The sequence below is a fragment of the Varanus komodoensis genome, unplaced genomic scaffold (genome assembly GCF_004798865.1).
Source record: "Varanus komodoensis strain SLA01 unplaced genomic scaffold, ASM479886v1 scaffold5, whole genome shotgun sequence".
In the NCBI taxonomy this organism is placed as follows: Eukaryota; Metazoa; Chordata; class Lepidosauria; order Squamata; family Varanidae; genus Varanus; species Varanus komodoensis.
Window position 1 is genome coordinate 16691656 of NW_025336087.1, and position 11793 is coordinate 16703448.

The window sequence follows — 11793 nt, forward strand, 5'->3', positions numbered from 1 at the left end:
GTAGTGAGACAGTCTCTCATCCATGCAGTTTGCATGGTACATATGCAGAAAAACTGCATATATCCAGGCGTTCTTTGTCCAATTGTGCTATACGGATGTAGTTATAAAAGTGTACCCTTGTAAATGATTTCCCTTGTATTAGGTCAGGCAGGAAGTACATGCAGGCCAATGGTGCTGTCTATGCAGAACTTGATATAGATATATATTTGTATGAAGATGAGCCTAGCCAATTTAGGAGTGCAAACTTGCCATTCTTAGCATGTTTCAGATTTCACCATTTCAGATTTTTTAATTTTTAAAATTATTTTGTATGCACACAGTCTTGTGAATCTACAGAGCTTCTCTGCTACTCTGCATAGCAATATAACCTGACAACAATGGGTTTCTATGTGCAGAAAAAGCAGTAAGTTGATCAACACATTTCCAGCTTTCAGCAGGATTTTATCATATACCACATCCATTCGCATGCATGCTACATCTGGAGCACATGTGGGAAAGTATACTGTAGACATGATATATATTTCTAAGCTGACGTGGGAATTTTATCCATGTGACCCACAGCGATATTTTTTCAAATCGTAGACTGCATCAGTAAAAAAAAGTCTACTATGATATCAGTTACTCTAGCAATGAATAGACAGGGATCTACTGACCTCTAGTTGAAGAAAACAAGATCACCATTTAGTCCCATGATAGCCCTTCTACTTCCACATATGTATTTCAGTGTTTTGCACTTCAGTCTGAAGGTAAACCTGGTATTCTTGCATATACCTCTTGAATCATTTAAATTGAGGAAGAAAAAGCAGCCTTCTAAAATATATTTTGAATCCCTTATGGAGTTCAGTGTTGATTTAAATGTGGATAACTGGTATCTTCATTTTATGCTGGCAAACACCAGACAGAAAACATAACTACTCTTCTTTTCACATCTTCTTTACTGGAAAGCTTTCACAACTAAAGCTGAGGTAAACAGCTTGTTGTTCCTTTCATTACTATCAAAAGAGAACCACCATGTTTTTTCAGTGTCTCTTTTGGCTGACACTGCCACTTTGAATGAAAAGCTTCCTCAGGCACCTTGAATGAAAAGTGAACAAATGCTTTTGATGTTCATGTCAGTTGGGTAGTAGTTTGAATAAAGGCTCTCTCTAATCAAACATGTGATTCTTTCATGTAAGCAACATCTCACAAAAGATTGACTCAGGTGTACGTGACACAAAATTACAGCCCAAAAGCTGGACACCTTCCCTTGGAAATATCTGTCTGCAGTCTCAAACACACTAACAAGGGATTCAGTCCCACTAAACACAATCACACTTACCTTTGAGAACAGCATTGCAAGAATCTAAAGCTGTATTGGAGGCAACGGAGTCTCAATGTGCAACTTTTGCCATTTTTGTTGAATCAAATGGTGAACTAGAACTGCTCTTTGGTGAAAATGCACTTGGCGGACTTAGTACTGAAAACAACGTTTCAGTAAGCACCAGAGTTACAGACCAGCTTCTCCCACATGAACTTCTGCTATCTATGACTTGCTTCTGGGGCCCTACTCTGGCTGTCCCTATCAGCTAAGATCAATTGTCAAACAGGTTGCTACTGAAGAGATGCCTTCATGTGGGGGCATATATATACTGATGCACAGACTGCAGTCCTCTGTTTGAAGTTCTCTATTTAAAGGTGTCCTCTGCTTGAAGCATCCTGTCTGATTCTGCTTTAAATATGTATAAAGAACCATGAGAACTGTTGCCCACCAACAGTTAGACTTGAACAGAAGGCTGAGCAGGCAGGCACACTGGTCATCACACTGTTGTATTCCTGATCACTGTGTATGGGTATAAAAGCTGCACAGTGTAGAAAGTTGGCAGAAAGATTGCTTCGTAAATACCCTGAACTGGCAGAAAGACAAAGGAGTAGGTCCTAAATCAAAGCAAGGCAGAACTTTCCCTAGAAGCAAAACTGACAAAGCTGAAGCTATCATCAAGAAAGCAAAACTTGCTGGAGAATATAATCATGCTAGAAAAAGTTGAAGGCAGAAGAAGAAGAGGGAGAGCAACTATGAGATGGATCGATTCCATAAAGAAAGCCACAGCCTTGAGTTTACAAGAACTTAGCTTAGCAGTGAAAGACAGCACAGTTTGGAAGCCATGCATTCAGAGGGTCATCATAAGTAAGAGATGAGTTGATGACTCAGATCACACTCTGCTTATACAATCTTTGGTAGAACTGCACTTAGAATATTATATACACTTCTGGTTGCCCTACCTGAAAAATGTCATTATTGATTTGGAAAATGCGCAAAGAAAGGCAGTTGAATTTTTGAATGATCAAGGAACTGGAACAACTCCACTATGAGGAGTGGCTTCAACAACTGGGACTGTTTAGCTTTAGAAAAAGGTAAGTAAGGGAGGAACATGAGATAGTCATTGAAGCAATGCATGGTGTGGAGAATGTGGTGAGGGAGACATTCTTCTCCCTCTTCCAAATACTAGATTCATCCCTGAAGCTGACGGGTGGGAGATTTAGGACAGATAAAATGAAGGACTTCTTCACACAACAGGAAGTAGCGAAGGCCATCAATTTGGATGGCTTTAAAAGGGGACTGGGAAAATTCATGGAGGAGGCTGCTGATGGCTACTAGCCTTGCTGGCTGTGTGCCACCTCTATTACCAGAGGTGGCATGCCTTCCATTCACCATTTGCTGAAATGCTTGGGCAGCTGGAAATCTTGTACCCATTTTGCTTGAGGAATCCTCTGGACCGCTGGTTTGCCACTGTGTGACTGGCATGCAGGGCTGAATGGACCGCTGGACTGATCCAGCATGGCTTTTCTCATGTTCCTATGTTCTGAGGAGAAAGTACCGTTTGTTCGGTTTAGGCTATAATTTAGGATAGATAATGCCTTTCTAGCTTTTAAGGTGATCATGATGACTCACTGATGTTTGTATTTCTAGCCTGAGACATAACTATGGATTAGGAAGAGGGTTTGTTGAAAACTGTGGTGAAAATAAATGTTTTGGATTCCAGAGCTTCTTCCATCATTGCCTCCAAGTTGAAAACATCAGGCTCCCATCCCAGTGAATGCCTGCACTTCAAATCCCAATGAAGATGTATAAGTCATTATATGAATGCAGGATGTCTTAGACTTGTGGTTTCATTAATCCCCAAGGTCTACCAATATGGAAATCAACCACTCAGATGTGAAAAGGAAAAATTAACAGCAATGAAATGAACAAATGGATTGCACTATTGAGCAAGATGTTTATAGCTATACTTAAATATGGTTAGGTACATTGAGAGTTGGAATGAGTATATATTCCTTCTGCCTAGTGCTGTGCTGAAATCTCTCCTTGAAATTCCTGGAAGTATTCTTTTCAGTGAAAGAGCTTTCTGCTTTTCTGCCTTATTCTCAGGGTGCTTTAGAATGTCTTTTAGTGGTGCTTTTGTGCTCACTGCTTAAAAGAGAGAGTGCTTTGGCTATTGGGAAGTATAGAAATAAAAATAAAACTCTATCATCGGGAGATGGTTGAGGGTTGGGTAGGTTTTTTGTATTACACATTTTTAATCATTTTGCAGCATTTCTGGTTAACTATACTCCTGATCTAAAAAAGCCAACATGTGTGGGATGTATGGCATGATGCATTCTTCTGGGAGTTAACTGAAGCACAAAAAGCTGGGAATCTGTGCATCACCAGAGAGTTCATTGTACAGTGAAAGACAAGACTCCTCTGCACCCCTGGACAACCACACTCCATCTACAATATTATAAAAAATCTCAATAATTGGTTATCATTTTGAATTAGAATTACAAAAAATGTTTCTATGTATTTTACCCTCCCCACCCGCCCCACCAGGATCTCTTAATCCTTCAGGCAGTTTGAAGAGTGGTGATGGGCACAAAGATGGACAAGGAGAAGGAAAGAGGACACTATTTCCCTTCCTCCCTCTTTGGTGTTACTGTGCAGCAGGGGTCCTCAAACTTTTTAAACAGGGGGTCAGTTCACTGTGCCTCAGACTGTTGGAGGGCCAGACTATAGTTTGAAAAAATATGAATGAATTCCTATGCACACTGCACATTCAAAAATTAATTAAAATTAAAATAAATTAAAAATAATTAAAATTTAAAAATAATTAAAAATTTAAAAATGTTTCCTCCGCTCCCTCGGGCTACAGCAGAAGCCCAAGATGAGGTGGGGAAAAGCATGTCCATATTCAAGGGACATAGCTTCAACACAACCAAGGCACTAAATATAGTATTTTGGATAATACAGCTGATGACTGCAACTGGCATTTACAAAGAATGAAGCAAAAATACTAAGGATCAAATACTGTTAATGGCATTCTTAGTATATGAAGCAAGTCAGCCCAGAACAATTCCCACAATACACAACGGCTGTATTTGGATGCAGAGCTAATGACTACCATATTTTAAGTGCAACCTTGCCAAAACTGGTACTGTCTAGATGAGTTGGACTACAACTTCCATTGACCATGCTGGTTGGGCATGATGGAAATTATAGTCCTCGCTGCTGCCCCTGTTCTGATGGAGCAGGAGGCTGGAGAGGTAAGGATGGGGTGGTTCTGAGGTAAGGGCTTCTTTCCGAGTGAGGGGAGTTGAGGGAGGAGGATGTGGCTGGCCGAACAGGTGCCTCCCTCCTCTCCCTGCTGTGGGTGAAGAAGCATGACGGCCGCTTGGTGGTGGCAGCCTGCCCAGAGAAGGCTGCAGCTCCCATGCCTCTGCCGCAGCCTTCTCTGGGTAAGCCACCACTGCTGTAGAACAGCTGCCCCCAGGCTCGGTGAGGCAGCTGCAGCTTGGCCCGCAGCCCGGGGACGTGGCTCACATACTTAAAAATGGATTTAAAAAGTTATATTTTTCTTACCTTCAATTCTTTTTTAGTGTCTTTGTCTCTCCCTTTCTCTTCCGCCCTCCCCTCTTCTGTTTCCCACTCCATATTCCCACTCTGTATATGTGTGCAATTGGGGGGGGGGGGGGGAGCTGGCGCATGCGCAGTTGAGCTGTTACAATTTGGCAGGTGCATTGCCTCTCTGCTCAGTTTCAAAGAACGCCTGCACTGGCTCAGAGCTTTTGTACTCACTCGGATATCATTTTCTCCAGATAAATGAGCATGGTGGGTCGTATCCAGCCCACGGGCCATAGTTTGATGACCCATGCTGTGTAGCATCCTAGAATGGAAGACCTTTTGTCTAGTGGAGATGTAGTTGTCCAAGGCCTGCTCCCATTGCAGGGCATCAGAGAAAGAGAGCATTAAAGAGAAAGAGGCACATTTCCCTCCTTCCACCTGCAACACTGCCAGTCAATAGGGGAAAGGGAAGTTATGGGATTGATTGTACCAGAAGGTGTTTTGGAGATTGGGGACATCTGGCAGGGATGGGGGGAACTCTCTTTCAGCTCAGGTTTTGATTCAAGTTTGAAAAGAATCCAAAGGTTTGCAAAGCTCACCCTTTTTTAAAGAGGTAGAATTAGCAGCCTCAGAGTTTGTATCTGGAATTTTGAACTTCTCTGGCATCTCTACCTACTCCACTATCCACTTCACACAACAGTGGCGGGCAGGCTTCAAGCTTGCTGGAATTATTTTGGTTTTTACTAAGATCTACTAACTGAATCCTGGAAAAAGATATATGCTTTGATCTGAAGTATTTGGAGCCAAGGGATTTATTTTGAGAACCAGAACTGAACAAAGCTTACAGCCCTTCCGCATTAAAATCCACGTCTGGTTGCTGCAAGCTTTCTTCTTGCCCTAAACTGTAGGTCAAGAATGTGGGGGCAGTCATTTCATTGTTGCTACCCTTACACCAGTGGGACTCAGAAATCCTTACAGAGATGTCCTGATTTATCTAGCTGTAGCTTTTCTCCTTGCCCAGAATATAATACCCAATGCCATCACCACTTAGAGAGATTAACCTCTCTCTTGAGTGGGACCATTCTTGTTACAGTGGCTAAAACATTCCTTTTTCATTCACACTCAATTTCCTGCTCAGGTACAAATCTCACTGGGTCACCCTGGGCCAGCCTAACCTATTTCAAAAGGTAGCTGCATTGAGAAAACCCTGCTATAAACAGAAAAAGCAGGCCACAAATGAGATCAATGCATTCTGCTAAGGAGTTACTTTATAGTGCTTCTTATTATTTTACATTACATTTCTATACTGTCTGTAGGCAAAGCTTGTGGGGCAGATCAAAACATTTAAGTCACCCATCCAGATTTCAAACAGGCCATATTTGCTTAGCTTTCAAGATTAGGTAGGCTCAGGCACTTCAAGTTAGCATCATGGCCTATCTGGAAGAGGATTCCTCAGATAAAAGAGAACCAGGGCAATGGGCCCCAGCCACAGTCAGACACAGGGGTCGTGGCTGCAGATGGCTGCACTCCATTGGAGGAGGAGCCAGAACCCTCTTGGGCAGTCCCTGGGGATCCCCAAGAGCAGGAGGCAGAGGTAGAGGGAATTCACACCTTAGAAGAAGGAGAAGAGCATGGCTCCAACAGAGGTCCAAACAGCCTGAAAGGGGAGTTTTTTGTGAAACAGCCCACCTGCTTAATCAGTCACCTGTGCTGAGTTGCAGCGGGCTAAAATTAGTTCAGACAGAGCTGCTCTTTGTTGCAAACAAAAAGCATCGCTATCCATGTCTCTGATTTTGTAAAAACTAATCAATAGTTAGATTTCTGGCCTGTTTACTGGACATTGGTTTGATCATCCCCCCACCCCGACCCACCTGACTTGAAACTTTGGATGCACACAAACCACACAGCCTTGAATTTTGGACTGAAATGACTATTCCTAAGAAGGTAACACAGAGACTGGGCATATGTGGACACTTATTTCTGTAAAACTGACCATATTGTAAAGCTTTCTTGGAAAGGAAGATTAAAATTGTTCTGCATCACACCATGGACTATGTGAAGGCTAACCCTCCTTCAACAGCTCCTTGGGAAGAATGACTAACAAGCTGTGATGCTGGGGCAGAGAAGGAAGAGGGCTGGTCCCCCTTTAGAGAAACTGCTGTGCAAAGCTAAACTGTCTTGAGGCAAGTTCTCCAACTTCCCCTCCTCCCATGATTTTCATGGGTTACAGCAAGTGAAGATAACATGTTTTATAGCAAAGCTGTTACATGGTCTGCTATTGATTCTTTCTGATACAGTTGCACAACAGACTTGATTAAGCAAACACAAATCTGTGATAGATCTCTTCTTATTAAAGTGGATACATGCAATCAGTTTCTGTATCTTCACAGAATTTAGACAGTCATTCAGATGGTCTTTGCTAGGGTTAATTAGTTCCAATCTTCAGTCATGACACTTTATAGTGAAACCCTATATATGTCTACTGAGAAGTCAGTCCCACTGAAGGCAAAATGCTTACTCCAAAGTAAATGGGTAGAGGATTACAACTGCAGCTGCTGTGAAATTTTGCTGGAAAGTTTTTGGTTTCCACTTGGTAGTGTCCTTTAAAATCTCAGAAGAATTATAATGGAATTGTGGTTAATCAACACATTTCTGAAAGCACATAGAAGTACAAGCAGGCTAAGCAGAAACCAAATAAACTATCCTAAAGGCAGAATATTTTATTGATAATAAATAGGAATATGGCACTTTTGTGCCTTACAATATAAGAGGCTGGAACAGGCTGACAGTTAGGACTGTTATGCCAGACAAAGGTGCATGAAAAGAAGACAAAATGTAGGGGTACCTTTGCATTTCTTGGCAAGTTCATCTTTTGTTTTTGCTTTTTTAAAGACAAAAACAAATAGCAAATTAACTCTGTGAAGGAGATGATGATTGAACATGCTCTGAAATGTATCTACATAACAGATGGATTAAGGCAGTCTTCCTGAACTTGGTGCCTCTCCTCACCAGATAATTTAGACTATATATTGCAGCATTCCTGATCACTGTCCATGTTAACTGGTGCGGATGGGAGTTGAAGTCCAAAATATTTAGTGGGCTTCAGGTTAGGGAAGACTGCATTAAGGCATTTCATCAAGATCTGAAATGCCCTATTACACCAGTAAATTACACAAGTAAACAGAGTGCAATCTTATATTAATCTAGGAATTAACATGGCATAGGTCTGAGCAGATATGCCCTATAGGGTTATGCTGTGACTATAGTAGTTTTAGTTTTTAGATATTACCAGAAAAAGGACCATTCCAAATTAGTGTGTTGTCTCTTCAGCATAGTGAAGCCTCATTCCAGCCTCATTCTGTGGTGAATATTTTCCCCTTTCACAGGGTCAAAGCACCAACCCAAATTAAAAAGAAGCTAATCCTGGTTGCCAAAGGGCTTTCAAAGGCCCCATTAGTCCTGTTTCAGGGACATTTTATTTCAAAAAATCCAAATGCAGAGACAGCATTAGTCAGTCTCTAACCTATCATCCCTTGGCCTTATAATACCATTTTCCTGCCAGTAGATTCAAAATGATGACTGAATATGCATACCACAAAATTAGGATAATTTGAGCTAGTGTATAATCAGCTTCTGTATGGACATATTTTCTGACTCTGCACTGCTAAACTCATTTACTTGACCAGATTCTGTTTTGGTCCAGTATCATTTAATTGAAGCACGTATTGTTGAATTACATTAGGCTCATCATTAATAAGATGTTTTGGGGTAGGAGGATTGTTACCACAACCATCTAATACCTCATTTTGCAAAAGTAACCATTCTATTTTACCAATACTGTTTTAACACAGATATGTTCTTATTGTTTGGCTTTATATGAATTGCTCTAATTCTTTTTAGCTACCATTTCACTGCATACAAAAGTGAATTTTAGAAGTCTTTTCCTTTAAATAGCTCTGAATATATGCATATAAAATATATATCCAACATCTAACAGATTAAATGTGACACTTTATATTTATACACCCAATATGAAAGTATCATTAATAATGTATTTTTTTTACTGATTCTGTAAAACCATGTACTCTGGCATAGTTTCTGCCTGCTCACCTTGACTTTTAGGCATGGCATGTACATCCCATAAACCAAACAGCATACATTACCCTGCAGGCTACTTGCTCTGAGATTATGAGGGCTATCATGTCCTATAGAAAATGCATTCCAAATATCAATTGCCTCATTACCTTATCCTTTTTTTGCTTTTCATCCTGATATATGGTCCAGTGATCTCCATCATTGCTGTAGGCAAGTTTATAGGAACCCACGAACTGTACATGACCAAAATCTTTAGCTCCTTGGGTAATAATGCCAGTCACTTTTGTGGGAACGAGAAGATCAATCTGTAAGTGAAAAGTAAACACAACATGACAGAATTAAAATAGTTGAGTTATTGCATTTTTTAAAAAAATTAGAAATAGTTGCCTGCATGATCAAATCATGAGTGATCTGATATAAAGGAACCAAAAGCACACTGAATGTAATAGGAAAAAATTATCGGTACCTTTGATACCAGTGCAGTCCTGTGCATGTCTACAGAGAAGTAAGTCAGTGAAGTTTACTTGATGGTAAACCTTAGTTTGCAGGCTTGAATACACACATGGGAATAAGTCCCACTGAATTCAGTGGGCATATTCCTGAATAACATGCTTGTCACTTTACAGTTCATACTTCCCAAAAGTCTGAAATCAACAGCTTGAACTGAATTTACAAAAAACTAGGCCCAAACAAAATGTTTTTTCTAATCCTTGATGAGAAACTCCATGAATTGCATTTCTGCCACACTGTGTAGTGTGTAAAATGTTTTACAATGTTTATGTAATTCATTCTGACAAGATGAAGTATTATTCTCATTTTATTGCAGGGATCTCATGGCCAAAAGCCTGCAGAGCAAAGCCACAAGCATACAATGTTTTTCTGCTTTGACTGCAAATGTTTGACTGCAAAGGAAGGGCTCTTCATGTGCTCATAGGTGACAACAGAAACTCAGAATACTGATAGTCTTGTGTACTCTAACAGTGACTAAAGGCACCATCTGCCAACAGTGCCCCCACATTTCAGTATTTCTTATGCAGATACAGAAACTGGTGCACTGAGTATTTGCCTGTTCGGCTTTAACATGAAATCTGACTTGGTTTACTTATCAATGTCAGTTGTCTGTTGATTATGTCATATACTGGAAGATAAAGGAGGAGACTCTTTCATGGATCACTGCCTTGTCGTGGCGAAGGGGCTTGCGTAGCTCAATGAAGCTATGAGCTATGCTGTGAAGGGTCACCCAAGACGGACAGGTCATAGCAGAGAGCTCTGTCAAAATGTGATCCACTGGAGAAGGAAATGGCAACCCACTCCAACATCTTTGCCATGAAAACCCCATGGACAGTACCAAAAGGCAAAACGATATGACGCCAGAAGATGAGCCCCTCAGGTAGGAAGGTGTCCAATATGCTACTGGGGAAGAGCAGAGGGCTAGTACTAGTAGCGCCAGAAAGAATGAAGCGACTGGGTCAAAGCCGAAAGGACACTCAGTTGCAGATGTATCTGGTGGTGAAAGAGTCCGATGCTGTAAAGATCTATACTCCGTAGGAACCTGGAATGTAAGATCCATGAATCAAGGCAAACTGGATGTGGTCAAACAAGAGATAACAAGACTGAACATTGACATCTTAGCAGTGAACTAAAGCAGTGAACTAAAATGGACAGGAATGGGTGGATTTAATTCAGATGACCATCAGGTATACTACTGCGGGCAAGAATCCCTCAGAAGAAATGGAGTACCCTTCACAGTCAATAAAAGAGTAGGAAAAGCAGTACTGGGATACAATCTCCAAAATGACAGAATGATCTCAGTTTGAATCCAGGGCAAACCATTCACCATCACAATAGTCCAAGTCAATGCCCCAACCACTGGTGCTGAAGAGGCTGCAGCTGATCAGTTCTATGAAGGCCTACAACACCTTCTAGAATTAACACCAAAAATGATGTCCTTATCATCATGGAGGATTGGAATGCTAAAGTAGGAAGCCAAAAGTTAATCAGAATAACAGGCAAGTTTGGCCTTGGAGTACAAAATGAAGCAGGGCACAGACTGGTAGAACTTTGTCAAGAGAATATGATAGTCATAGCAACCAACCCAAGAGGTGACTCTACACATGGACATCACCAGACGATCAACACAGAAATCAGATTGACTATGTGCTCTGCAGCCAAAGATAGAGAAGCTCTGTACAGTCAGTAAAAACTAGACCAGGAGCTGACTGTGGCTCAGATCATGAGCTTCCACTTGCAAAATTTAGGCTTAAGTTGAAGAAAGTAGGAAAAAACACTAGGCCACTCAGGTATGACCCAAATCATATCCCTGATGAATATACAGTAGAGGTGACAAATAGATTTAAGGAATTAGATCAGATAGACAGAGTGCCTGAAGAACTATGAATGGAGGCTCGAAACATTGTACAAGAGGCAGCAACTAAAACCATCCCAAAGAAAAAGAAATGCAAGAAAGCAAAATGGCTGTCTGAGAAAGCTTTACAAACAGCTGAGGAAAGAAGGGAAGTGAAAGGCAAGGGAGAAAGAGAAAGATACAAACAGTTGAATGCAGAATTCCAGAGAATAGCTAGAAGAGATAAGAATGCCTTCTTCAATAAACAGTGCAAAGAATTAGAAGAAAACAATAGAACAGGGAGGACCAGAGATCTCTTCAAGAAAATTGGAGATATGAAGGGATATCAAAGATGGACATGATAAAGGACCAAAATGGCAGGGACCTAACAGAGGCAGAAGAGATTAAGAAGAGGTGGCAAGATTACACAGAAGAACTATACAAGAAAGAGCTTAACGTCCCTGATAACCACAATGGGGTGGTCACTGACCTCGAGTCA

General features: G+C 41.0%; 1 protein-coding gene across 1 annotated transcript in view; it reads right to left on the reverse strand.

Moving 5' to 3' along the window:
- Positions 1-11793, reverse strand: part of EDIL3 (EGF like repeats and discoidin domains 3) — a 198283-nt gene that overhangs the window by 8453 nt on the left and 178037 nt on the right. Inside the window, exon 10 of the mRNA XM_044446122.1 lies at positions 9100-9255. Within this exon, the coding sequence (XP_044302057.1) occupies positions 9100-9255 (156 nt within the window). The remainder of the gene's footprint in view (positions 1-9099; positions 9256-11793) is intronic.